Here is a 27,829-nt window from a genome sequence, read left to right as displayed (position 1 = left end):
TCTTCAATTACTGGATATTTTGAACTTCTGATCTCATGAAACGAATTCAAGGGGAGAAAATAGGATGAACGGAGTCATCGGCATGTTATCAATGATATTGTCTTAGTTTATTCTCCAGAAAGGCACAAACATCGTTTCACAAATAGAATGATTTTGAGTTCAGCTGTGCTCAATCTGTTGGTATCTCCGAATGAAAAAGAGGCACCGAATTTTGAGTTGATGCCTTTCCTAAATTAGAAATGCAGTTAGACTTGAACGAAAGCAATCTTGGTGTGGATTGTTCGACCATCAGAACTAATACAATCAGAGTTGCAGCAAGATTAAAAATGAGTGTCGCAGCCCATTTGAAACGGGAGACTGACCAGGCTTCAATTTGTTCTGTAATCCAGATTCATCCTCCATTTTATAATATAAGTAGATGTTTTTCTTCACCCACTTAAATACAAAATCACACACACCAAAAAAAAAAAAAAAAAAAAAGAACTGAAACGAAGCATTCCTTTCCCCAACACGCAACAGAGTCAGGAAACATATTATGTGTTTTATTATTGGCTAATCTTATTATTGACAACCCTTTCTATGGCAATGGTCGACTACAGTCGATCCGGCCATCAGAAAAAATGTCTTGGATCATGGGTGTGTGAATATGCATGTCTCCATATACTCATACTTTCAAATAGACAACCAGGGCCTCAGCAAGGGTAGAAATTCACAAATTATTTCACATTCACACCAATGGCTATTTCAGGTTTTGACCTGTCTTCAGAATGTTTTTCACCTTTTCATTTGCAGCAACTAGTTCAGCAGCTATCCCTGGTTCATTGGCTGAATGCCCTGCATCTGGGATGACCTGTCAATCAGCAGCAGATTTCTTATTAATTAAGCTACTCAAAAAGTACCAAAAGCACGAGGGCAACTAGAATATTTTCTACACAAAGGATCAGCTCAAGATGACCACTACATGAGTCTCCTTGAAGGAGAGTTCCCTCCATATAATCTATCCACTGAAACAATAATCCAATATACTGGTCTACACCGACCAGATAGAATTTAGTTGTGACTTGGTGAAACCTCCTATATTTATACTTACCATCTGGATCATGATGCCTACATCAATATGAAGACCAACAGGAGATGATAACCACACAAAGAGGTCATGTGTTTGAAGCAATATAAAAAAAATTTAATGCAAACCATTTCAGTTCATGGCTGATGCCTGAACAAGAAACATCAATTACTTTTTCTCATGCAGCAGCCTGGGCCTTCTGCTTTGTGTGGAACAGTAGGTACTTGGAGTAGATGAGACACAAGTAAAAATTAATACCAAGTTAGAACTACGAAGAACAAATTTGGGATTAAAAGGTTTAAGGTAAGTAAATGAAGACGTATCTAGTGTGTAACATTGGCCGTGATTGGATGGATAATGAGGTAGTAAACCTTGATTAGAAGAAGATTCCACAAAACGATTAATTTAAGTACCTTAGCTCAATCATAAATAAAGGTGATAATAGAAGATGATGTCTTCCAAAGAATTAAATTAGGGTGACTGAAGTGGAGAGATGCAGCTGGGATATTGAAATCTTCCTATAGAACTCAAAAAAAAAATTATGTAGGATTGTTGTACGACCAACTATGATTTATGGTGTAGAATGTAGGTTTATTAAGAAGCATCATATAGACAAATTCAGTATGGATGAGTGGCACACCTAGGAAGGATAAAGTAAGGAATGGCCAATACTATATCTGGTTTGGGAGTGGCTCTAATAAACGATAAGCTACGAAAAAATCATTTGTGGTGCCACGACCAAATTCAACGAAGGCCTTTAAACACCCCTATACAAATGAGTGATTTAATCTAGATCAAAGGAACTAAAACAGCTAAGGGCATACCTATTATAACCTTGGGAGGAGAAAGAAATGCATGGCTAAGGGGTTGTGGTGGTATAACCTCAAACGAAGCTGACTGGAAGGCAAGGATCCATGTAGTTGACCCCATTTAGTTGGGATAAAGCTGGGATAAGGCTCGTTGTTGTTGAATTTGTATACATACATTGATATTTCAACTGATCACTGAAACAATAAAGGGAACATAGGCTTGAAATGTCCACAAGAATCTCATTGAACATTGTCACAACTCACAACACTGTGTAATTGACTTCACAAAGATGACCAAGTCACCAAACAACCCAAACAGCAATTCTCATTGAACATTATCACAACTCACAGCACCGCATAATGTGACTTCACCAAGATAACCAAGTACATAACTTAAAAGTGAAAGTCAGAAACAAATCCAATATCAATTTCCAGTAATTTCGAAATAGGCATACGGCAATTTGCAGAATTAATTGTAAGCATCACATCTGTCACTACATCTACCACTTGTGATATTAGCTTGTCCAAACAAGGACCTCTTGTGGGCATACTGTATGGTCTAAAGAGTCGACTTGTTTTGATGACATGTTTCTTCTTACCTTTAATTCAGCTTCGGGCCATGCTTTGTGAAGATCCCATGCTGACATCATTGGGCAACAAACATCATATCTTCCCTGTCAAGTCAACATGCTAAATTTGTTCAACATCATTCTGTAACACTTCCATATCATGCCAACCCCGCCATAGTGTGCCAAAAAGAAGAAATTATCAAAGATAAAAAAATCAGGCATCTCGATCTTTATGAGCATTAGAAACTAACTTAAAAAATAATGGGGAGTTTTTAAAGTAAAATCTCTAGACCACTTGGATTACTTTTAGGAAGCAAAATTTCTAGTCTCCTCAGTTTGATGTAATTATGGGTATTAATTTTGGGTCTACACTCATCTGCTAGGATGTAAAATCTTTTCCACAATCAATGGAACTTCCAGAAGCTTTTGGAGGATCCTCAGCTCTGCCAAATATAATAATATAAGTGATAAATGAATCATACAGCAAAAAATCAGTAATAAATAACCTGTACAATTATAGTTGTAATATGCCTTATCTTCTCAATGTTATCCAACAGGAATGACTCTGAAGGAAAAAATCCTTTGTTCAGAAAGTAATGGTTTTCAATTCTTGCGAATGCCTGTATACAGAAAAAGCACTATAAGGCATAAAACAACACAATAAATTGAATTTAACTCAACTAAGCATTATTCCTACCTGACTGAAAACATAATAATTACAACAAAAGGGAAAAACTTGTCCTAATTCCAATTAAATGGAGGAGGGACCTTGGCGTATACATGACCCTCCCAGATCCTGTACTGGGAGGTAAGGCTGTATACATGACCCTCCTAGACCCTGCACTGGCGAGAGCCTAATTGATCCTATCATGACATTCAAAGTTATACTTCTCAACCTCAACCCGCACATGCCTTTTCTCACCATTTCTCCTGAAGCCATAACTTGCATAGTAGTTCTTATTAATATTATGAAAATATTGCTCTCCACTGTCCATCAGCAAAGAGCTTGCAATAATGCAATCTCTGCTATAGGTGCCCATCCTACCATGCACGTAGTAAAAATTGTATACTAACAAATAGCAAATACAAGTATTACAAATAATATAACATTAAACTAACTTACCAGTGAAAACATGTCATCATCACCTTTTTTTATGTTTTCTTCATTTGGGTGAAGATGGGCAGTCATCATTTCCCATTTGGTCCAGGCTCGAGCTGCTGCAATCTAATAATGGATGGCACAAAGAAATGAAAAGCTAATTGTGAATGATGTAACAGTAAATTCTAAATAAAAAATGATCATGCCAAGCAAGAGATAAACGACGAAAGGCATGCAGATAGGACCAGTGAAAATGCTGAAAAAATCTATGGTAATAGGCAGGGTTAAACATGCCGAGGATAGGCCCAAATTCAAAGGCAATGTTGCTCCACTGTGACCCAATGGTCACAGCTTTCAGTCTGACAAAAGCCTCTCTGTGTAAGCAGGGGTAAAACTACATACATTATGACCAACCTGGACATGCAATGACGGAAGCCTCATGTACTGGGTACACCAAAGTTCATGATAATCTTTAATTCATTGGCTCAAACATGAAGATCTTTACTTATCCCACAAATTCATATATTTCTACAGGAATTAAAAGGTATTGAGCCATTAAAAATGTCAAATTAAAGTGGCAGATATCCTAATTCCTCAAAGCAACACATAAAATGATGAAATAAAGATCCTATAGGGAGGCCATAGCAGCATAGCTCAAAGTTGGTCCTGAGTAAAAAAATTGGATCTTCCAGTTGGTTACTCAGGTCCATAACATACTTGCAGTGAATAAGTAATCTTCTTGCATTAATTTACTGAAACAATGCTGAAACTCCATTTGCAGAACATTGCACAGAAAATTTTAGATGCATCAGGTTTATCAAATGCATGAAGAGCTTGCTCATAATTTGTGGCCAAATGCCTGCATTCATTAAGAAGCTAGAAAGCAATTACTGGTAACGCTTACTTGTGTTTGTGTATCCTCAGAGTTCAATCTCTTGCTGTAGGCACTGATGAAGCAGCCTCTTTCATTTTCTGGAATAAGATCTCTAAAGGGCTCCCAAGCTGAACATTGAGAAGAGACGTCAAAAGAAACAATAATACTCATACAGAGTCAACAGTTTGGCCAATATATATATATATATATATATAGAAAGTGAGTCTGTCTGACCTTCATAGTTTTTTTCTTTCTTTGGGGGGGGGGGGGGGGAAGGGAGATGGGGGTTTGTAAGGGGTGTGATTATACTGCACAATTTATAACACCCTCGATCTGCTTATTTTCAGCATAATATGATATTATGATTGAAGCAACTTCCATTCTTCTTTGCACATCACTTATCTTTAAAGTGCGTGGAATTTTTCTATGCTTCCTTTAGCAAGCTCAACAGCATGTGGCCATTTGACATCTAAACCTTGGCTGCTGGGAGATTCAAAAAGAAGACCTCACGAGGCAATTGTGGGAATTCTTCATGCTCTAGAGTGCCTAGAGCTATTAATGCCATCGTCATTACTTCAATCCCTAAAACAGAGGACCCTGCTCCTTTAGGATGGCAAAGCCTTAAAGTTACACGAAAGGTTCAACAAGGAAAGACTTACAGTGGACAACTAGCCAACTAGAGCATCATATAAAGTGCAAGCATCTAGCCTCTATTCTAAAGGGAAACCCAATACTTTAGTCTATCAAGATTTCAACTGCAAAAAAGAAAAAACTAGTAGGTCTTGTAATTGTTAGTCCTACAGTAGGCTTGTCTCTTATTATTTCCTTAATTATGTTTCTTCTCCTTCAAAAATCTTCCACTTTCATACTATTACTGCTCAAATCTTATCCACTCTTCCTCTAACCTACTAACTTCAATATAACACCAAAACCTTCTCTTCTCTTTATCCAATTACCATTACGCTTTGAATCTTCACTTCTTTCTCAAGATTCTAATATATGCAGGAACCAGTTGGAAGAAAGACCCATCTAATAAGAGCAGCAGGATAACCAACCTATCTTTTATTAGCCCTATCTAAAAACTATCTTTAGGGAAACCAATCCAATTAGAGTTCTAGATATACTTTGTGACATGTGACAAACTATCAGTGGCTCAAACCCATAGAACAATCTTGAGGCTCAAGATATTATGTTGAACACTAGTTTCTATATAAAATAGAAAAGAAGATGATAACAAGACAAGAAGCAGAGCAGCAAACCGTAGCACTACTAATTCAAGTAGTAATTAGAAACATACCATCAGGGAATATAGCTGCAGCACCACCCTCATAAAACCAATCCAGTTCCTTCTTCCGTAATAGAAAGATGCCTCGAAGAACCAATCCAGTCACCTTTGGACAAGATTGAAGGAAAAAATGTAAGCAGCTGAAGGACAAACTAATCTGCTAGAGGATCACAATTTATTGGAAAGCTAGCTATAAATTGCTATAAAGAAACACTAATAAGCAAAAAGAAGACATGCACCTTGTCAGGGTGTGATTGGCTGTAAGCAAGAGCCAATGTGCTTCCCCATGACCCACCAAAAACCTGCACAGTGTGTCTGAAGAATGAAAGTTGAAATCACATCCAGTTTATAAAAGGGCCATTATAGGACCTCAAAAGATGTCAGCTATTAACATTATAATAACCAGCCCTGCTTATTTATCATATAATTGTATATTATTAATTACAAGTTCACTGGTCAATTTTGAAATCACATCCAGTTTATAAAAGGGCCATTACAGGACCTCAAAAGATGTCAGCTATTAAGATTATAATAACCAGCCCTGCTTATTTTTCATATAATGTATATTATTAATTACAAAGTTCACTGATTCAAACTGACCAAAAATAGAGGGGGCAAGCAGAGGGGGGGGGGATTTCACAGAAAACCCTGCCTTTTGGCCTAATGAGATGCCCCAAAAACTTTCAATATATGAACCTTCCCCTTGACAGTTAGCATGTTTTAATTATTATTTTTTTGGGGGGCCAAAGTTTGCACGTTTAATTTCAAAATTAGAATGTCCACTGAACCCTTTCTTACAGACTCAGTTAATATTCTGTTTTATATGAAGCACAACTACTGGCCATTTTTTCTCCTTCAGAAAAACCTGCAATTCATCTCCTCCTTGCAGTAAGCCCCTCTCCCGCGCTACACAACTTTCTCCCACATTGCAATCCTCCACATATCCTCCCTTTTCTCTCTCTCCATTAATGCCCCATCCCTCCTATGCAATCCCATTCTTCCACATAGCTAGACCATTTCTTTCTTCTACATTAAAATACTGCTTTATTCAAAGCATTAAAGTAAAATGAAAGTGGTGACTACGGTTCCCTAATCTGGAGTTCGGTTACCATTAAAATTTAAAGATAAGCCCACAAGGTATAGTTCCAATTTAGTTTCTCAAAGTAGGAATGATCTCTGAAGACGAGACCAAGGAGAAGGTAAGCCTTCAGATGGGGAATTTATGCCCAAAACATTAAATATAATAGATCTGGAAGGACCAGAAGAACTTTTTTTTCCCCCATTCAGTCCAACAGTTTCGCCTAGCAGAGTCTTGAGAATAAAGTATGGCATCATAAGAATAAGATCAAGGGATTCAATATGAAAATAAACAAACAGAGGAAGCAAGTGAGAGAAAAAGTTAGAACAAAGTATTATTTATGTTTTTCTTCTTCCTCATAGCTCTCATACCATGTGATAAAACCAAATACCATGAACCAGAATCTGTGAAGAAGATGGAGAAGCAAAGAGAGGATAAGTGCAATAGGAATGGACAAGCAACCAACTCTTAGCAAAGAACCGTGGAGTAATTAAAGTGAATAACAATTACTAACTTACACTATGACTCAGCTTAGACTTTGTCCACTCTCAACTTAACACTAACTTCCCTCCTCATGGATTACAGGTATAATATTCAACAACTATTACGTTCTAACAAGAACCCACAAAAAAAAAAAAGGTGAATACGACTGTCTAGAACAATAATTGAGATCTTAGCATGATGAGTGGTACCAAACTAGAACCCCAAGTTATAACCCTGTTTTGGTTCTCCTCTTGCATTTGTACTAAACACCCAATCAGCCGGGCCCTTCTTTTGCGATACTTAATGAGGTCTCTTATGGGCCAATTATCATTATAATGTTCTCTACCATAGAATGTGGCATTTGGGGTCAACCTGGAGAGTGTACAGCTTCAGCATCATGGTGACCAAAAAGAATTTCTAGAACAATCATTACATCTCTCCAATACCTTTTGAAGCAAACAACAACAGAATAATTAGATATCTAAATAATAATAAACCTGCCATTCTGGAATTTGCAAATGTTCTCTTAGCTTTTCAATATCATCAATGAGGTCCCATGTTGTATTGTTCTCCAAGCAGGCATGTGGGGTACTCCTACCAGCCCCTCTCTGTGAAAAGACCAAGTTCTGTTAAATAACAACAGATACACTTCATATATCAAGTTGAAAGATATATACCTGATCAAATAAAACAATTCGATAGAATTCGGGGTCAAAGAATTTTCTGTTATTGGGAGAAGTTCCTCCCCCTGGCCCTCCATGAAGAAACACCACTGGCTGCCAAGGCAACAACAATGTTAATGAAACATATTGTTGGATCAATCGGTCAAAACACACATATAAGTATGTAACAGGGGAACTTTAACAGGCAGCATAAAGAGTGTAGTGATTTTGTATCAGGAGAAAACAGTTTTTTGACTTTCCGACGATAAGAAAACCCTCCCAGATCATACTGAGAAAAACCTGGCAAAGATTGAGATACCAAAGAAACTAAATTTTAGATCCGATCGGTGTCAGAGAGCAAAAGGTCAAAACAGCAAGTATTCACCTTTTGATCATTTTTTTAATGAGGCTATACCGTTAAAGGAAATATAAGATATTTATTGAAGTGTCAAGGTGAAGAGGATTCAAGAATTAGAGGTTATGAATCCATTGATAGACTGTAGGAAACACAGCACGTATTCACCTTCTGAGAGAGTAATATAATGGAGTTGTCTCGAAAAGCAATAAGAAAAATGAAGCAGTTCAAAAGAGAAACAGTAACTACACCACATCGGTGAAGCAGAATCTAATTTCAGCAATCACAGCAATTAATTCTTGTGAAAGAGAAGCATAGGCTAGAGGTACAATAATGGTAGAGTGCCTACTCACATGTCCATTAGGATTCCCTGACTGCTCCCAATAGATGGAATGGAGATCCGAAACCTTCAAAAGACCTGAAGCGTAAGGCTCGATATCAGGATAAAGTTGTCTATTCAGTTCTGAAGGTTCCTTGCCCAAGGCCATGGTTGCGTCAACTTGAGGAGGGGTTGCAGGTGATATGTTTATTCCTGCAGGAAACCCAACCAAAATCCAATTTAGTAATTCCCATCAAAATTGATCAAATGGCACAAGCGGTTTCCTGTTAGGCCCAGCAATAACCAGCAAAAAACAACAAGTCAGTAGGTTGCTTTGAACCCGCAAATCGATGGAAGAACGAAAGAGTAGATCAATTTTATTTTATTTTAAACGTTGATGAATCATCCGAAGAATTTCACCCATCATATTGCAGAATAGCAGCAACAATCTTGTGAAAAAAAGTTCAGTATCATAGGATAATCAATCACATCAAACAAGAAAGACGAAAAGGAACCAATTTTAAGAAACTGGGTGGATCTTTCAGTCTAATTACCTGTTGAGTGGAGCTTCAGATGGGTAGAGAATGAATGAATAGAGTATTTATAAAGAGAACGAGAGCAGAAAGGGAAACGTCCACTTAACTGAGGAGGGAGGAGATGTAGACGGTCATGGTGCAGGGGCATACAATGCGGCGCAATTTGATAAACCCCTAACATCATCGTTACGGCCATGCTCATTTTTTCGTCAAATTCTATTACAAATTTACAACTGAAGCGATTTCTTTGTGTGATCTTACCGAAAAAAAAAAAGATTTCTTTGTGTGATGAATCCAATTATTGCCCAAAAAAATTAAAAAAATCCGATTATTGGATTTTTTTTTATAAAACAAATTATTGGATTCACATGTTGAGTGTTTTCAAATAAATTTACTTAAATAACAAAAATTACTCTAATATGAAAATAAAAATAAGTTATACGTACCCATATCAATTGTCCCGATTGTCCCTAGGTTGTCTCACATATTTCAATCAGGTTTTGAAGTTTTGTTTTCCCCTCTTTTTTTACACGCACATTTTTTTTATCGTTTTTTTTCTTTCAATAAATGGTTAATTGACATGCTCATAATAACGAATGAGATATTTTACAAGCTATGAGGTTCATTGAATATAGTTTTTCTTCTTATTGGCATCATTCTTGATTTGTGGTTTTCCTACCCAAAAAAATTAGTTGAATTTGGGAGTTTTGCGAATAAGCACTAAATATTAAATCTAGGGTTAGATTTGGTTGGGTTGTTCAAGAGAGACAGATAGGCTGGTGGTAGAAAATTTTCCTGAGTTAGTTGGAACAAACAACCAAGTATTAGCTTGATGGGTGATTTTGGTGTTTAAGATTGCTAATGGAATGTGGACAGGGATGTTGGAAAACCTAGGGAGTTGGAGATTCCAGTCATTATGACTGAAATATTGACCAATAGTCAAGGATTTGAAATGATGGGCTATGGAATAAAGGAGGTGAGTAGGTACGTAGTTTATCCAAGGATCAAATTGCAAATGAAGCTTCACTGCATTGATCAATTTGACAGAGCACCTTGGATTTAAGGGAGGAGATAGAATCTCGGATTCCCATCCAAATTCTGGATCCTTATTTTTTGGAGACAAGAGGGTGAAACAGGGGAGTGTGAGGGTAATGCTTGGATTCCCATACTGATGAAATATGCATGAGATCAGACATTTAGGAATAGAAGAACTGAGCAACATACTTTTGTAATAATACAGTACCAAGCACCCATCCATTTCTGCATTTGGGTATCAAATTCTCTTACCTGCAACACACATAATAATGATTCAATAACAGTAATAGAATATGATTTTGGTTGATATAATCATTAAAGAAGCAAATGCATCACTTTCACAGGGGCCCTCCACTCAAATGATTCTCAGATAGAGGCAAGAGATTTATTGGCCACATTTATTTGTGATCTATCCAATTGAGTTTCCAAGCTCTTCATCAGACAATGCTTCTTCAAGAGCTACTGTGGTTTTCTCCACAAGATCCATCCCTTCACCACCTCCCATCAACAACACAGCAGGTAATGCTAGGTCCATATCCAACTCTTTCCCTTAACTCATATTCCTGTATAATGGGAAGGGAAAACAAACAAAGAGTATCTAAAATCATTACTGCACCTGACTTCCATATTGGATTTCTTCCCATTAGGGGGGAGAAAAGGGGGAAAATTCGGAATAAAACCCTCTTGCCTACCTCCTCTGAGGGACAGTAGCATCTGGTCACACTTGTATGAAACCTCTATAAAATAAGAAATTTTCAGCTTTAAAATCTGGGTAAGTTAGGTGAATATGCAATCTAAATGGAATTCTAGAAACCCTATTACTTACGAAGGCCAATGATAAGTATTAAGGTCTGTAATGATTGTAACGAATGCCACTGTCTTTTGAAGGCCTTGCCATTTAAGTACCCACAGAGGAATATGTTGCATGAGAGGACGAACACTAATGACAGTGTCTGGTCTGTATTCCATCAAACCAGCTTCTACCTCTCTTCAATTGCAGATAATGTGTAAGTTAGAGACACAGTAAGATACAATAAAAGCAGTCAAGGTTGGTATGTTTCAAACTTAAAATGTGATTCACATTTATCCAAACTCCAGTTCATACCACTTCGACTTTCAGTATTCACATTGTTGATGAATGGGGAATACATGTGGAATTGAAATGTCAGATAAGAAAGAAACAACTTAGAGCCTTTAATGCTGACGATAGGGAAATTGTGTAATACCCAAATGTAGAGAATACAAGAAATCTTCAAATAGAGAGAGTTTAAAAACTGGAAGAGAAGAGGTTACCTCACCATAGAAGGCAGCCATGGCGGCAAAATGCCAAAGTGAATCCACCAAGGGGATGTATTGTGGAATGCAAACTTCTAGAGTCTCCCATGTTTCAACATGAATTTATATTATCTCTCCATGTTGTATAAAGGACATCCAATATACTCTTTCCACACATCCTTAATAATAATCTGAAACAAATATGATTTGCTTTAATAAGAAACAACCACCATGAAAACTATCCATATAGATCCAAAAGTCCATGACATTATAGGTACTTAAAATAACATGAATAGTATATCAGTGTCAAAAATTAAGGAAATTCAATTCAAATCTGAAAAGTCCATTACCCTGTACTCATCTCCAAATTCCAATCTAAATGCATCCCCCATTGCTTCCGCATAAGCTCGATGCCCACCACCAGTATCACTCATTAAAATCAATACATTAATGGTTATTTTAGCTCCAATCTGTACAAGCTCTGTGGTTCTTTCGTTATCATAACAACCATGAGAACATTTCTTCTGTTGGTGATAATGACCGTCGACACTTTCTTAATTGATTCCATCTTCATTTTGGCTTCCAGGATCTTTTTGTATCACTGATTCAGAAAGTCTTCGAAAAATTTGAAACCATTAAAAAATCAAGATCAAAGGCTTCCATTGTTGATTTCGACAAAGTTGAAGTGATTCAAGAAAAAGCCTTAAGCAAATTGTGGAATGTACTCAGTTTCATTATTTTTTTCCTACAATATAAACAAGAATAATAAATGTTGAATATCGACAATATTAACTTTTGGTAGATTATACTTTTCTTATTTATTTTTGCATTGAATGTAAATTACTTTATGATCTTAAGTTATACTCTCAAATTTATAAGTGATGATTTAGTCACAAGATGAAATAGTATTGAGTATAATTGTACTATTTATTCTCTAGGTAAATGGTCTAAAAGAACATATTTCATCTTATTTTGAGAATTTTGTAGTATTGTATTAATCATTATCTTATTAATTATTGTATAATTGAAGGGATGCATCGAAAAGAATTTGATTAACTCCTTATATAAGCAAGTATTGTTTTTTTTTCTTTTTTTTAGGGGTATATAAAGAAGTATTGTTGATCTCAACCCATAATTAATTATTTCAAAAAAAAAAAAAATTTAACTCCTCATATATATTTTTTGAGTTATCCTCTCATCTCTTAATGTCCTCTTCGCAAAACTTCCAAATTCAATGTTTCTCTCTTTTTTGTTTCTTATATAGTGATATAGTGATACGTGCCTTCGCACCTGTCAGCATGTACTAATTTCTTGAAAGGCATTTTAGACACAAGATTGATGAAGCAGGCTTCTCCTTCCTTTCTTTCGCAAATAAAAGCAACAGATGAAATGGCACTATCATTCATTGAAAGCATTTGAATTATTTCAGTCATTAATTGTACAGCACTGCACTGAAGTCAAATCCGTAGTACTAATCAATCTGTCGATTCCATTAATACCACGAGTCTCCCACAGTGGAAGTCTTCATTCTGGGCCGTATAAGTCATGCTGAATGGTTTTCTCTCTTCTCTTCTCTTCTCTTCTCTTCTCTTCCTCAGTTTATGGCCCTGCCGCGTCTGCCTTGTGGTTTTGTTTTTTTCTTAACACAAAACTGCATATACGGAAAAGAGAACAGCCCTAGCTAGGGCTTGGTGCGATCACCAGCTATAAGCGCTTAATTTCAAACGGATGGATGTTTGGGTCGCATTACAATTAATATGGGAGATGGCTTATGAAGATTTTGTAAATCTTCACATGAGAAAATCTTTACTTTGATAGCTAGCTTATAAATGAGTTAATACCTGATTCCTAGCTTTCTACCAAAAATGAAGAAAAACTCGATTCCAATTAGTTAGAGCGTCAGTGTTGAAGGATTCCTCTTCTTAAATGGTCACAAGAATCAACGTTTACTACTAAAAGATCACCTGGTATATGTGGTGAAGGATGGCACGGAAGGTCACAACTCACAAGAATGGGCATTTACTACTAAATTCTTATAAAGAAACACACCACATCACCATCTGGTTTCTGATTCTGTTTGATAATGTGCAATCAATCACTTGACAACGGTTTTACAGTTCTGAAAACACATACCACATGCGCACACAGAAACATACACGGTGACCGTTAAAGTATCTAGATTTTGGAGAGAGGATAGAGGAGATCAGAAGTAAATTTCTTCTTTACAATGTTCACAAACTAACTTTGACAGCACAAGTACAACATATCTCAATGTTTAAACACCTATCCTTCCCCGGAAAGAAGAAAATAGCCCGAGAAAGAGCTGTCTCCCAGAAGACCAAGATTTCAGAAAACCCAAATCCTATCTTTGCCTAAGACTCAATCAAACCGGCAAGTTGGGAATAAGCAAAAACTTCCCCTTGTGAAGTTTTAATGGGGAAAATTTTAATATGGAAGCGATTCCAAATCATACCTGAACGGTCGAGAAATCTGCATATGAACAATGTAATATATATATATCCGATTCAATAATCGGGCATGAGCTGACTGATCTTACCCTCTTCAGCAGCCATTTTCTGCTCCGTAACCCGCAACCAAATACAGACGGCTGTGAAGCTGAGAACTAGGCTCAGAAGCCCACTTCCCAAACCGATCCCGACGATGGCCATCACAGACAACTCTTTAGGCTTCAAAGGGGCCAAGGGGTAGCCGTAGAGGTCCTTGTTCCCCACGAAAGAGCTGGCATTAAACCTGGGCAAAGTAGTGCCCGTACGATTGCCGAGAGACGTCGGAATCGCACCGGAGAGGCGGTTGTTGGATACATCGAAGGCGGATAGCCTGACGAGTAGACCCAGCTGCTGAGGGATTGAGCCCGTTAACAGGTTGTCGTGAAGATCGATGACGTTGAGGTAGGCACAGCTAGCGAGTTCAGGGGGTATGGAGCCAGTGAGGCTGTTGGAAGAGAGATTGAGGACGGCGAGGTTAACAAGCAATTGGAGATCGGAAGGGATGGAGCCGGAGAGGGAGTTGGAGGAGAGATCGAGCGCCTGGAGATTTGTGCAATTGGAGAGGTAAGGGGAGATGGATCCCTCTAGGGAAAAACTGGTGAGAGAGAGCTTGTAGATGCGTCCATTGTTGCAGGTTGCCCCTTCCAGGTAGGAGGTGAAGCCGTTACATGGGTTGGCGAAGGTGGTTCTAGTCCAGTTCCTGAGGCTGTTGCTTGGGTCTCGCAGTGATGCTTTCAGATTGGTCAGACAAGTTTCGTCGTTCGGATCCGATGACGATGGTGGCAGACTGCCGGACATTAGCAATAGCATCACGATAAGGTGCCAATCCCCCATTAGACCACTCTACTATACGATTCTTCTGCTGTGATAAAGAGCCTCAGAAATTTAGATTGAGAAATTAAGGAGGTCCGAGCTGTATGTGTCGTGTGGATTCTTCTTTTTATCGGGTACTGTTCTTCTTCTTCTTGTTGGTTTTCGTTTCACTTGAACTACTCCTTCACTTTTAATGTTTCACTTCTTCTTCTTCGTCGTCGTGCTCTCTTTCTTTCTTTCTTTCTTTCTTTCTTTTGGGTATCTCTTGCAGAGTTATGATTTCTTTCCTTACTGTCCCCTCTGCTACTCTGAGATGAGCGGACTTCGGCAAAAGAGGTGCAGCGGCCCTGGAAGTGGCCAAGGGTGACTTTTTGAGTATGAGAACGAGAAAAAGGTAATGGGGGTTTGAGCTTATTGGGCGACTGCGGGTGGGCTTTGGGTGGGCATGAGTTGTCTCCTTGCCCGTTTATTTATTATTATTATTTTTTATTTTTACCCTTTTTACTGATTTTCTTTTTCCAGTAGATATAAACCATATCAAATTCAAGATCTCTACGTATTTTTATTTCTTAAAAAACAAACATAAAAAATACTTCGTATACGATCCTTTCACAACATGTTTTTTAACAACGTGGTCGCAACATTAACAAGTACAAGAGAGAAAAATCCCCTCTCACAATCACAACGTGGTTGAGACTTGATAGTGAAACTTGTTTCTATAAAACTCGTGGTGCTCCTCTCATCGCAAGCTGAGTTACATGGTATGTTCTTATTAAGTAAACGACTATGTAAATCAAAGGTATAAAAAATATATGTATGTATTTATATTTTTAATCAGGTAACCGAGTATGGTGGGGGTTATAGAAATAGCAATGCTGTGATGTAACGTAACCAAGAGCGTGATGCACAGTCTCTCTCTCTCTCTCTCTCTCTCTCTCTCTCTCATATGCATACACTCAAGTACTCAACTTTGTGATTGGATTCTAGAACACTGTGTTTCATCATTAATTTTCGTCTTCCATTAGTAAAATTTTAAGAAACTATTTTGTTAAGTGATTAAAGAGCTAGATCGTGCGGTTGAAGAGAGAACTTCATTGTTGACTTGAGCAACTCTTGCTGCCAGGGGACATGATGTGAAAACTTGAATGAGACCATCATATCATTTGGGTATTCTTGGAAGGAAATAAAGAAGGCAATTGATGGCTTGAGGAAAGATGGTGGGAGAAGCAACGGGAAAGGCCGAAAGGTAATCGAGAAAGTAGAGAAGAGAAAAAGGGCGCACAGCATGGAAGATCATTGAGCATTGCTAAAGTGGGTTTTGTCCTAATTCTTTTTGATTTCTTTTCCTTAGGAGGTGAACTAGCATAGCCGCGCATAGGGAGTAGGAAACGCAACCATGTATGTAGTCAAAGTAGTCGACGAAAAGCTCAGAAGAGCCTCGCTAGTTAAGACTTAGGAAGCACAGAACATTGCAATGTCTGTCAGGTCAGGTCATCAATTCTTCCATCAAACCCGAAAGAAATAATTTAAAAAACTAAAAAAGCGACAAACAAAACTGAATCAAGTCATATAAAAAGGCCAGGAGTGGGGCCAATTTGATTATGTGATGCAAACCAGTATGCAATGTGTGGTGATATACGTTAGTCTTTACTGGTCAGAATCGCTCTCTCTCATCCATCAACGTCCCAATCAACTGGCATCGTCCCAAACAAATGTCACTTCCTTGAGATGTTAGAGCCTTAGAGGGTAGGTGGGTGTATATAGTAATCAAGTGTTGCGAACTCTGTCTGGCTTGGATTTAAAAATGAGGGCAGTTGGAATTAGGCATTCTAAACCAGTATATCATCCATCAATCCATCTATGTTATATATATATATATATATATATATATATAATATATATAAGAGAGAGAGAGAGAGAGAGAGAGAGAGAGAGAGAGAGAAAAGTAGGTCCGATCCTGAGATAAGGTGGAAATTTTAGGGAAGGTCGGACATAGTGTCTGTCTTAATGGCAGATTCTTGGAAGGCCGCGAACAGAATCAATAGCTCCCCATCCATCCCCGTGCTATCAGTTGTTCCCACTCGTACCATCTCCTTAGAATTATTTAAAAAGGACTGTCATAATTAATCTAATAAAATGAACTACTGTTACCATCAATCCATCAAAGGTTGATTCCACCACCCCTAAAATCCCCCTAATCTGGGGACAACCCAGCTGAAAATGTGGGATTGGCAGGCGTGTCACCATTGATTGTTATCTGACTCCTGTTGGTTATGATTTATGAATGGGTGGTCTACAGATCCAATGTCTGTTGATAGTTGGAGGCTTTAAGGCTGTCCATAAGTCCGCAGACATTGCTATATCAATTGGGGTTTGTCAAAAGCGTTTTTAATTATAAAAGCAGGAGATGATTTGAGGAGCAAAAGAACAACCGGATGGGATGGCATGGGATGATACATTGATACCAGTCATAACACTCCTTCCAGCTTCAGAAATGAGAAGAATAAGGTGTTTTGTAGCAAAGCCATGATTCCTTTCTATCTCCGGTTTTGAGTCCCTACTTAGAACCCAAAAAATAGGCTCCAGCATGAGAAAAGCAGATAAGCTGCTATGCTAAATAGCATCCTCTGAAGTTACACAAACCGGCACAACTTTCACTCAATTCCCCTCTTTCTTTCTTTCTTTCTTTCTTCTTCTTCTTCTTCTTCTTCTTCATAGAACACAAATCCCCTGATTTTCTTACTGCTAAAGGACCTACACCCCTGCCCCATCCTCTTCGTGCATTAATTTAAACCTATTCAGGCTTAGTAGGAATGGCAACAGGTACTAGGGAGCATGGAGGACCAATCCCAGCCGGACATCAGGTGTAGGCCCCACCTCTTGGGTGTGGGATCCATTTCCCACGGACAGCTGGGATAGGTTCCCCTCACCCCCAAGTGCCTAGCAGATTGGACTCAAAAATTCAATTGCCCAGCTTGGTACCTGAACCTCTATGAATACAGATTTGATACAACTCAAACACACTCACCCTTGTCCTTACCTTAAAAGACTAGATCTCATACACTGATACACCACAACAGCAAGGCGCCATGGCCTGTAAATCTCTGCAATTGCTCCTACTGACTAGGCCTCAAATTGAAGTCCTGCAAGAGAGTAGTAAGTTTTGCAAAAAGAGCCAGAGACACCCTCGTTATCTAAATCCACTCAATTCATTCAGCTCAATCAGTCCAAATAGAACAGGGCATAACCATTGCATGAGACTCCTGCCACCGCAGGGCCTAGGGGAGAGTCATAACGTATGTCGCCTTACCCTTGCTGCAAGACTGTTTCCAGACTCTCAATCATTCCCAATAATTACCATTTATTCATCACTAATTACTCTAATCTGACTCTGGGTTGAAGAAAACTAAAACCATCAAGTGTAATACATTTGAACTGAAAGAAGCACCAGCAAATGTGTCTTAACAAGTGGGAGATGACTCTAGTATGCTACTGTCAACACAAACAATCACAGAACAAAGATCCAAGGAGCACTTAAACCAAGCATATTATACAGTAAGTGCAAGAATGAAAACAAACCTGACTTGATCTACCCCTCCTTTGATAAATAGAAGCCAAATAAGATCCTTGACATTTACAAGAAACTCATGTTTTCTTTAATACATCATGAATTCATACTTTTATTCGTATGTTGGATAAGTCAAAAATGAAAGTAGCTTGTTTCAAGTTTCTTCATTAAAATCAACCTCAATTTTCTACATCAGCAACTATCATCAAGACAGTTTTCTCTGTAGTTGGTACCTTAGTTTTCTTTCTATGCACCTACAAAAATACACAAACTTCTACAGGTGTGATGACTGTCATTCTAGATCATCCTCTATACATCTTTCTGGCTCCAGAAGTTTATCCAGTTAAGTATCAAACTAAGTCACAGGTTGTGCACCTGTCCATAATTGGGACTGGTCATCAATACTGCTAGAGTTAAGGTTGTGATTTTCCCGTAAATAGGATAATCCAGACCAAATCCCACGAATAAGTAAGATGCTTATAAAAACAATGCTTCCAAGTGTACAGACCACCTGAAACCACAAAGTAAATGACAAGTAATCAATATGTTCTTGAAAAATAATTCATAGAAATGGTAAAGGTGCACGTCCACCGAATGCCAACAAGACATTTCTCTCTGTTTCCATTTTCCAATTTGATCAATGAAAACAGATGGCCATTGCTCCAGATTCCCCCCCCCCCCCCTTCCACAGAATAAGAATAACCATAATAGGTTTGCACTCGGTTATCTACCGCATGCCAAACAATGGTGAAGACATGTTTCAAGACATGCCACCATGCCAGGGTTGCATACTTACGTCTTCATTTTCAAGTTAAACGTGGGTTCTAAAATCAGCTAACTGTTTTCCTTTTCCAAGTTATGTGGCTGATTTTGTACATAAGATTATAACATTACTTTTAAACTCATTTCTAGGTCACTGCAATGGTCATGCATGAAAAATAAGAAGATCTAATCATTGACTTCTTCATGCATATTAAATGAAAATGGTAGACTGGAAGCCGTCCCTCTTCAGCACAAACTCAACAATAGCCAGGGTTGGATACTTGGATACTGAATGAAAATGGTGGACTGGAAGTCGTCCCTCTTCGCCACAAACTCAACAATGCTACCATGCCAGGGTTGCATACTTATGTCTTGATTTTCAAGTTAAATGTGGGTTCTAAAATCAGCTTACTGTTTTACTTTTCCAAGTTATGTGGCTGATTTTGTTCATAAGAGTATGAAATTACTGTTAAACTCATGTTTAGGTCACTGAAATGGTCATGCATGAAAAATAAGAATATCTAATCAGTGATTTCTTCATGCATATTAAATGAATATGGTGGACTGGAAGTCATCCCTCTTCACCACGAACTCAACAATAGCATACTTTAGGAGTAATGTAATGCAACCCTTTGATGAGAAGCTTGAGGGGAGAAACAGGCTATTCATCAGAAATCAGGTTCTAAGTAATTATCTACAAGCCAAAGTCAAATATGGATGCAGGGTATTATGCACTGTATATACCACTTTGAATCTGAGTAATTGGCAATCATTTTGCATCAGTTGTGCACTGAACCATGGTCTACTAGGGCAAAAGGTAGGATTTTCTCTTTTTCCTTCTTTCTTTTGGCAGGCAGGTCTAATGTGGGGATGATCTCCCAGTACATGCAGGCAAAGCTTGACCAAGCATACTTTCCTAATTAAGATTAGAGGTCAACAACAAATGAAGCAACCTAACCTGACTCCCACCTATTTGAAAACTTACCTAAGTTTGTTTTTTAAAAGTGATCGTCCCAACACTGCACCCCTCAACCCTTCCCCCCCCCCCCTCCTTTTTCATTTTATTTAGTTATTTATTATTTATTTAATGTGGGGTGAGGAGCTGGGGGGAGGGGGAGGGGATCTCATCCCAATATGAGGGATTTCCAACAAAAAAGGGGAAAAAATCATATACAACTTGGCTGAATTGACTTTGGAAACAAACAAGGCTTATAATACATTACAATGGTGATAAGGCACTTGTGTCACAGAAAAAATAGTAGAGACAAAGCTTCATTGAGTAGGAGGGAATATTTGAGATTGAATATCATTATTTGAAAAGAGAGAGGAGCATTTAATTACCTTCAAAAGTGGACATCATAGAAGCCAAATAGATTTCTTCCTAAATAGAAGGACTAATAGATTGTTATACAAGGCTTGCAAGGTGATATCAGAGGAAAGCTTAATTGTACAACATAAACTTGAGGTCTTGGATATGTGTCTAACCCCAAAAACTGATAAATGCACAAGGTTAACTATCCCAGGATAAGATGGTGGAACTTGAAAGGAGATTGCTTGAAATCCTTCTCTAATGAAGTAGTCAAACAAGGAAAGTGAGATTTTGAGGAGACACCAATGCGATGTGTAATGAGATGGCTATGTGTATCAAGAAAGTGGCTAAAGGTGTCCAAGGTGAATCAAAAGGAAAATTCCATTTTTATAGAGAGACTTGGTGGTGGGGTAGTGAGGTTCAAGCTACCATTAGGAATAAGAAAGATAGTTTTAAGACATGGCAAAGAACAAAGGATGTTGAGGATCTTCAAAGGCATAGGTTGGCTATAAATGGAGCTAAGAAAATTGCGGAAAAAGAAAGGGAGAAGAAGTTTGAAGAGTTATATAATAAGTTGGGCATGAAGGAAGGGGAAAATCTATTTATAAGATGGCTAAAATAAGGGATAGGAAGAGTAAAGATCTTGACCATGTTAGATGTATTAAAAATGGAGATGGTAAAGTACTAGTATGTGATGAGGACATTAAGAAAGATGGGAAATCTATTTCTCTAGTCTGCTAAACGAGCAAACTTCAAGCAGCTGTGATTCAGACGATTACACCATTTACCAAGGCACCAATTTTCGAACATATATACGGAGAATTTCGATGTCCGAAGTAAAGAAGCACTAAAGAGGATGAAACTAAGCAAGCCACAAGGTCTTGATGAAATCCCAATAGAAGTATGGAAGAGCGTAGGAACCCATGGGCTAGTTTGGTTGACTAAGTTGTTTAATAAGATTATGAGCACAAGGAAAATGCCAGATGAATGAAGGAGAAGCATCATGGTTTCAATTTACGAAAATAAAAGAGATATTCAAAGCTGTAATAACTTTAGGGGCATTAAACTGATGAGCCATACTACGAAATTATGGGAGAGAGTAATTAAAAACCGTTTGAGACACTCAACCATAGTTACAGAGAATTAATTGGGTTTATGTTGGGAAGATCTACAACGGAGGCTATTTACCTAGTTAGCAGACATATGAAAAGGTATAGAGAGTGTAGGAAAGACCTTCATATGGTATTTATTGACCTAGAAAAAACTTATGATAGAGTTCCTACGGAGTTAATTTGGCAAGTACTAAAGAAAACAAGTGTTGCAAGTAAATTTGTGGAAATAGTTAAAGATATATATGATGGTTCAGTGACAAGTGTAAGAACAGTGGGGGGGATAAAGTAATGAATTCACAATTACAGTTGGATTACATCAAAGATCAACTTTAAGTCCATATTTATTTGCACTAGTAATAGATGAATTAACTAAAAGACATTAAGATGAGGTCCTTTGGTGTATGCTTTTTGCTGATCATATTGTGTTGATAGATAAGACTCAAGTGGGGATTAATAAGAAGTTAGAATCACGGAGAGCAGCTTTGGGATCAAAGAGGCTTTAAACTAAGTAGAACAAAGACAAAATACCTAGTTTGCAACTTCATTCATGATCGGGCAGACAATGAGGTGGTGAAACTTGACGATAAGGAAATTTGTCAAAGAGTGATTGTTTTAACTACCTAGGTTCAATCATAAATAAAAGACGTGAAGAAGATGATGTTTCCCAAAAAATTAATAGGGTGGATGAAGTGGAGAGGTGCGTCCGGGGTCTTGTGTGATCGACGTATTCCATTAAAGCTTAAGGACAAATTTTATAGGACCGTTGTTTGACCAGCTATGATGTACGGTGCAAAGTATGAGCTGTTAAAAAGAATCATATAAATAAACTTAGTGTAGAAAAAATTGAGGATGCTAAGATGGATGATGGCAGAATTAAGAAGGATAAGATAAAGAATGATCCTATTAGAGTTGGTCTGGGAGTTGCTCCCATAAGTGATAAGCTTCAAGAAATTTGTTTAAGGCGGCAAAACCACGTTCAACGGAGACCTATAAATGCTCTTGATGGAGAAGTGATATAATCCAGATTGAAGGAACTAGAAGAGTCAGGGGCAGACCTAAGATAACCTTAAGAGAAGTAGTGAGAAAGGATATGCATAGCTTAGGCCTTGTATCTAACATGGCCTCAAATAGAACTGATTGGAAGGCAAGAATCCATGTAACCAACCCCATTTAGTTGGGACAAGGCTTATTATTGTTGAATATCATTACTTGGAAAGGATTTTTTGGCGCAGCGATAGAGCAGGAGCATCCTGAAGGCCAAGATGAGCCAATTGTGCATCGCTCATACAAAATTGTGGAAGAAGGTAAATACATCATTATTTCACCTTTCTAGGTCAAATCAGAAGACATTAGTTAGGGATAAAGTGCATTTTATTTTATTGCCTGGAAGGTCCAGCAGGAGAAGCCATGTAAGGAGTTTTCATTGACGTTCACACTCAAGTTTCGAGTCGAGTAATTTCACAAGTTGACTACTGTTATAACTATTTAGAGTTTCAATAAAAGTAGGAAAGTTGTCTTCTTATATACAAGTATGTATTCGCTGATTTCTCTGAATTGAGATTGGCTTAATTTAACAACTCACTAGTTACTCGGAAAGAAAATTTGAGTTTCCAAGAGGATTGATTACTCAAGGTTCATTTATTAGATGTGGCTGAAATGTAAGTTGTCTTGTCTTCTTCTCCATCTCTCTTCTTGCTAATCTTTTATGTTCTAGTTGTGCTTTTGATACTTATAAGAAACTATCATCTCCCTTTAACTTCTCATCTTTTCTTTATCTGGAATTCCATGTTTTTCAATCTCTGAATTCTGATCTCTCTGCTGCAGTTTGTGTTCTTAAATATACATCCCTCTTATCACATCTTCTATTCTCAGTAGACTGAACAGGTTTTATCCAAGCCTGTCACAGATAGCAGGACCTTGGAAAATACTATCTTTGCTTCGACAAGGTTCTTCCATGGACCTTGAAACCAAATCTTAGACAAATGTAGTCTCTCTGAGATATCAATTTTCTTATATAGAAACATAATATGCTCTCAGAGCATCTTTCAAAGTTTCGGGTATATTCCATTTTTACAGCTTTTTCCTTATGAACCACTCCAATTGTAACTTTGGTTTAAGGCAGATTAGCAGCTTAAAATTATGGTTTTTTTGTCCCTTGTGCCTCAACTTATGGACCTTGAAACAAAATCTCAAACAAACACAGTCATTCTTCTCCAAGATATCAATTTTCTTGTACAGAAACCTAATATGTTTCAGAGCATTTCAAAGTTTTCTAGTATATTCCATTTCAAGAAGTTCTTCGTTATGAACCAATCCAATTGTAATTTTTGTGTAAGGCAGATTAGTGGCCCAGATTATGTATTTGTTGTCCCCACTCGCACCACTTATTTCCAACCAGGTACCTGTAGAACTGAGCTGTGCTTTAAGCCACTCAGATATTTTACATGTAGTGGTATGCTTCCATTCTGCACCTATGCAATGGACAATTTCTCATACTTCACTGTCTTTAATTATAAATATCTTGTGCTGACCAAAATTAACATAAAACAATGAATTATTTTTTTGGGATAAATAAGCTATCATCACCAAGTTCCCAAAGGGGGAAAGAAAGAATATACAAAAGGGGGGCTGGGGGAACCAATATTCAAGTAGAAGACGGATGGTAGAGGCAACACCCTAGTAAACAACGAGTTTGTTCCTTAGGGAATCAACAACAGGAGGATGGGGAACTAATTGAAGTCTAGAAGAGACATCAAAATAGATGACTTTCCCACCACAAGAAGGAAAAGGTGGCTTTGGGTCATCTTGTTGCTTGCTATGTCTCGTCTCAGCATCAACTTGCAGATTTGTTCACCAAGCCTTTATCTCGATAAGAGTTTGCAGGTCTTTCATCCAAACTTGGTCTTATACCATGACCAAATTTGTGGGGAGTACCAGAGTATCTCATGCATGACACTTCATGTGTAGTGTATGGTGTCATCACATGACATGTCTATCTATTGTATAAATACCCATTTGTACTATTCATTTTACACATGGTGGAATACACGTTTCTTACAAGTAGCACCAAAGACCATTTTACCAATCGATCATAGATAGAAGTGCCTGAAAAGGATCTCAAGATCCAAAGCCAAACCCAAGTAAAACCGAAGGATCACCAAGAGCGGGGGCAAATGGAGGGAAGGGCTTTCCCCCAAAGGGAGCAGGCCAAGGGGCAGAAGAAGAACAGATGATCAACATCTGCTGAACCATTCCAACACAAAATGCAACTCGCGTTGGGGATCTGGCAGGTAATGAGAAAAGACTGAGTAGGGACTCCAAAGGGTAAGGGCACAGCATCTCTAACAATAACAGAAGTTTTCTTATGAAAATGAAAGCAGTTCTTGAAAATGCCATGTTACCTCAACGAATGCCTTCAAAAACCACAAGAATGACAATATTATGATCCCATTAACAGCAAAACCCACCTGTATTGAGCAAAGATTGAATTGTCAAAGTTTGGAAGAGAAGCATGTTACAAATATCATCATCATCCTCAAACCCATGAGTTCAGTAGTACTATCAACAGGCATTGTGATAATAGTAATAATTTTAAAAGGAAAATGTAAGAATACATTTATACAAAAATTGTGAGAACAGAGAAGGCAGTTGTTTTCTTGGTTTCACAAGGGCATATTAGATTACATGCTTGCTTAAATAAGTCTTTAGGTGGGTGATTCAATGCAAGGATATGTCAGTATTCCAAGGAACTACAGCTATAACTGAATAAATTATTACCTGGGCATTTCCAATGACATAAACCACACAAATTCAGTTTCCGACACTGACACAGCACAGAATGCCCACTGCTACTCGTAATACTATTCCTATTCATAGAAAATATCATACGAACAGGGTGAAACAGAAAAAGGAAAAGGTGCACTAGGAATATATACAGCACAAAAGATTTGCCCAACTGATATACCAATGAGGAAAAAAATCTAACTGCTTTAGTGTACTCCTAGATCACTGGAAACCGGTTGGAAACTGCTTGAATGAGATTCCTTCCAAATGTAGCACCAGAAAGTAATCAAATCTAAGTATCCCTTATTAATTTCATAGTCTGCATCCTTGAATGCATCCTGATTTTCTTTCCTCCTATGTAAACCAAGTCAGCACGTGATTACTGAGTCAGTGAAGATCCAGCTGTTGCTCTTGACTGGAGAGAAGAGGGTCTCCAAAAAACCAATGCACCATGGAAGAGGCCCCAATTGATAGGAAACAACTATGAAGCGCATGTTAGAGGACAATGTTTTGGTTTCTGTAACCATCAACATAACTAATGTACACAGCCATAGCTTAGTCAAACCCTGAATTTGTGGACCATGACACCATCTTTGACTTACGAGCTAAGTTTTAACCAAGAAGCATCATTAGATGGCACAACCACGTGGTCAATTTGATTGATACTTGAACAGAAAAGGTTCAATGCACACCTAGCCCAATGATTGTGTATGGCTGCAGTTTTGACAAAGGGCCAATCTGCATAGTTACTGTCCATTTTAATTAGAGTTACCACATCAGGGATCCACAGGTTTGATAGCTAAAAATATGTAGAAAAAAAATGGAATTTGACATGTCAATGGTACAAGTGGCTCTTCAGAGCCTTTATCCCCACTAGTAGGTAGTTATGAACCCAGATATCACAATTGGGCTTCAGCCTCAACTGAAACCAAACCTCCACTGAACAAAATATGCCAAGGCAATAGGAACAGCTTAGTAGAAGAAATGCTCACGTAAGTAATTGAGTTATCAATAAAAGAGATTCCTTGTTAAGCAAAACAAATAATTGTGGACCACCTATATTTATTTATTTATTTTTATTTTTGTGTCTGTGTGGGGGGGGGGGGGTTTACTTAGATGATTAGTTTATTAAGAAAATCCAATCACTTCCAGAACACTTCTGTAATTATGGCACAGAATTAATTAAAAAAACTTAGCCATGAGTATGGCATATACCTGTTGAGTCCTCAAAACTATATATTTTAAGGGCTTTGCTGATCCTCATGTCCAATATTAAGACAGGTAACACTTCTCAAGCGCTATAATGATGTTGTTACATCAGACATGTCACCCCCAAAGGCAAATATAAGGATGCAGTGGAAGGAAATCTATCAGTTACCTGAAATGTTATGCCAAAGAATCTTCCGAGTTGCATCAGGTGTCTTAAATTTCAAAATGGAACTCGATTATCTCTAACTCTCTTAACTCGTTGATAACAGTTAAGGAAGATTTGCTTTATTTTCTGAGGAACAGGATGACTTTAAGCATAGGGAAGACATGGTGTCATATACAGATCACTACTTCACCAAAAAGCTAAAGAAACCAGACACCCAGACCAAGTGATCGGTGCCCACACAAGTAAGTCTCTCAAGTTTGGTGGAGCCGCATTCAGGTTGGCACATGGATATTACACAAGCATGGCGGGTCAATGTTTTCTGATTTCATAAAAGGATATTTGATGTATGATAATTGATATCTCTGATTACTAATTAATGCTATCAATGCAAATATAGAATGGAGACGAGCAGGAATGGAAGTTAAATGCAGCAGTAGTAATGAGAGGGAAGGCCGATGGGCTAACCAATTTGGTGGAGATTGAAAGAGGAAGGACAGATCGGATGGTCTTCCTGGCTCGCCTGGAGGTCTTGCGGAACATGTTTTGAACAAACCGAACAAGTAAATCCAAACCAGGTTCTTCTTCGTCATCATCATCGTTGGAATCATGGTCGTGCATATAGTAGTTGGGGACGACGGCAGTGGCGCTCCAGCGGCGCGGAGCGGCGACTAAATTATCAGTTTCCTGTGAGAAGTTGGAGAATTCAGAGGAAGCCTGGAAACGGCAACGGTTTTGAGAGTTCTGAGAGCGAAGAGAGGGAAGGGGACGATGGTACTGAAAATTGGCGAAACGACTCACGCGACGGCAACGAGAGAGGAACAAGGATGAAGAGATGGTCAGAGAGGATGCCATGGGCGGCGTGACAGTATGTCGTAAGCTCTTCCGATACCGGGACGAATTCGAAGCAATTCGGAGATGCAGTACTGAGGCTATGTTTGGAAGCCAAGAAAGAATAGAAAAGGTCTCTTCCTCCTCTTTTGAATAGTATTCTGTAATTTGCTTTGCTTCTGGGAATGGCGAGGCTGGTAACTCTGATCTCTCTGTTTGACCTTTTTTTTAAAAAAAATTTAGGGTGTGTATGGTATATACTTAGAAATAGATTCTGCACTCAAAAGCTTCACTTCTAAACGCATTCTATGCCCGAAATCCATCCAG

At 38.1% G+C, this 27,829-nt stretch overlaps 3 protein-coding genes and 1 pseudogene across 6 annotated transcripts; all 4 read right to left on the bottom strand.

The window, feature by feature from the left end:
- Nucleotides 1–372: 372 nt before the first annotated feature.
- Nucleotides 373–9,347, bottom strand: PIP (proline iminopeptidase). 2 transcript variants are annotated; one of them, XM_089151189.1, is made up of 11 exons: nt 9,243–9,347; nt 8,634–8,812; nt 7,941–8,039; nt 7,761–7,871; nt 5,942–6,004; nt 5,715–5,808; nt 4,448–4,545; nt 3,568–3,669; nt 2,951–3,064; nt 2,475–2,549; nt 373–850 (listed from the first exon to the last, which is right to left on the bottom strand). In XM_089151189.1, the coding sequence occupies exons 1-11, from the start codon at nt 9,268–9,270 to the stop codon at nt 740–742; spliced, it is 1,074 nt and encodes a 357-aa protein (XP_089007315.1). In that variant the 5' UTR covers nt 9,271–9,347; the 3' UTR covers nt 373–739. The 2 variants fall into 2 exon arrangements, with proteins under 2 accessions (XP_089007315.1, XP_089007314.1); XM_089151188.1 differs by having other exon boundaries at nt 9,154–9,340.
- Nucleotides 9,348–10,323: 976 nt separating this feature from the next.
- LOC149016914 (monogalactosyldiacylglycerol synthase 2, chloroplastic-like) lies at nt 10,324–12,108 on the bottom strand (annotated as a pseudogene).
- Nucleotides 12,109–12,786: 678 nt separating this feature from the next.
- On the bottom strand, nt 12,787–15,180 carry LOC149016913 (receptor-like protein 44). Its single transcript, XM_089151186.1, has one exon. It carries the CDS (start codon nt 14,784–14,786, stop codon nt 13,971–13,973), a length of 816 nt encoding a protein of 271 aa, XP_089007312.1. The 5' UTR covers nt 14,787–15,180; the 3' UTR covers nt 12,787–13,970.
- Nucleotides 15,181–18,220: 3,040 nt separating this feature from the next.
- On the bottom strand, nt 18,221–27,813 carry LOC149016912 (protein SHORT HYPOCOTYL IN WHITE LIGHT 1-like). Of its 3 annotated transcripts, XM_089151185.1 has the most exons (4): nt 27,473–27,812; nt 27,140–27,358; nt 24,918–24,983; nt 18,221–18,844 (listed from the first exon to the last, which is right to left on the bottom strand). In XM_089151185.1, the coding sequence occupies exons 1-4, from the start codon at nt 27,524–27,526 to the stop codon at nt 18,689–18,691; spliced, it is 495 nt and encodes a 164-aa protein (XP_089007311.1). In that variant the 5' UTR covers nt 27,527–27,812; the 3' UTR covers nt 18,221–18,688. The 3 variants fall into 3 exon arrangements, with proteins under 3 accessions (XP_089007311.1, XP_089007309.1, XP_089007310.1); XM_089151183.1 differs by having other exon boundaries at nt 27,140–27,812; XM_089151184.1 differs by lacking the exon at nt 18,221–18,844 and adding an exon at nt 20,171–24,799 and having other exon boundaries at nt 27,140–27,813.
- Nucleotides 27,814–27,829: the final 16 nt, after the last annotated feature.

This window comes from Hakea prostrata, chromosome 4 (assembly GCF_041222555.1).
Source record: "Hakea prostrata isolate BN-2017 chromosome 4, UWA_Hpros_2, whole genome shotgun sequence".
Classification (NCBI taxonomy): domain Eukaryota; kingdom Viridiplantae; phylum Streptophyta; class Magnoliopsida; order Proteales; family Proteaceae; genus Hakea; species Hakea prostrata.
This window is presented reverse-complemented; position numbering and strand designations above follow the sequence as displayed.

What these genes read in the sequence shown, in the direction of transcription:
- PIP (XM_089151188.1), bottom strand. Translation starts at nt 9,337, where the DNA reads ATGAGCATGGCCGTAACGATGATGTTAGGGGTTTATCAAATTGCGCCG. An exon ending in TGCAGCTATATTCCCTGATG is followed by an intron (nt 4,546 to 5,714) that starts GTATGTTTCTAA and finishes CTCAATGTTCAG; the next exon opens with CTTGGGAGCCCTTTAGAGAT. An exon ending in CTGAGGATACACAAACACAA is followed by an intron (nt 3,670 to 4,447) that starts GTAAGCGTTACC and finishes ATCCATTATTAG; the next exon opens with ATTGCAGCAGCTCGAGCCTG.
- LOC149016913 (XM_089151186.1), bottom strand. Translation starts at nt 14,786, where the DNA reads ATGGGGGATTGGCACCTTATCGTGATGCTATTGCTAATGTCCGGCAGT.
- LOC149016912 (XM_089151183.1), bottom strand. Translation starts at nt 27,526, where the DNA reads ATGGCATCCTCTCTGACCATCTCTTCATCCTTGTTCCTCTCTCGTTGC. An exon ending in TTTCAATCTCCACCAAATTG is followed by an intron (nt 24,984 to 27,139) that starts GTTAGCCCATCG and finishes TGCTCAATACAG; the next exon opens with GTGGGTTTTGCTGTTAATGG. An exon ending in TTTTGAAGGCATTCGTTGAG is followed by an intron (nt 18,845 to 24,917) that starts GTAACATGGCAT and finishes TTGTGGTTTCAG; the next exon opens with GTGGTCTGTACACTTGGAAG.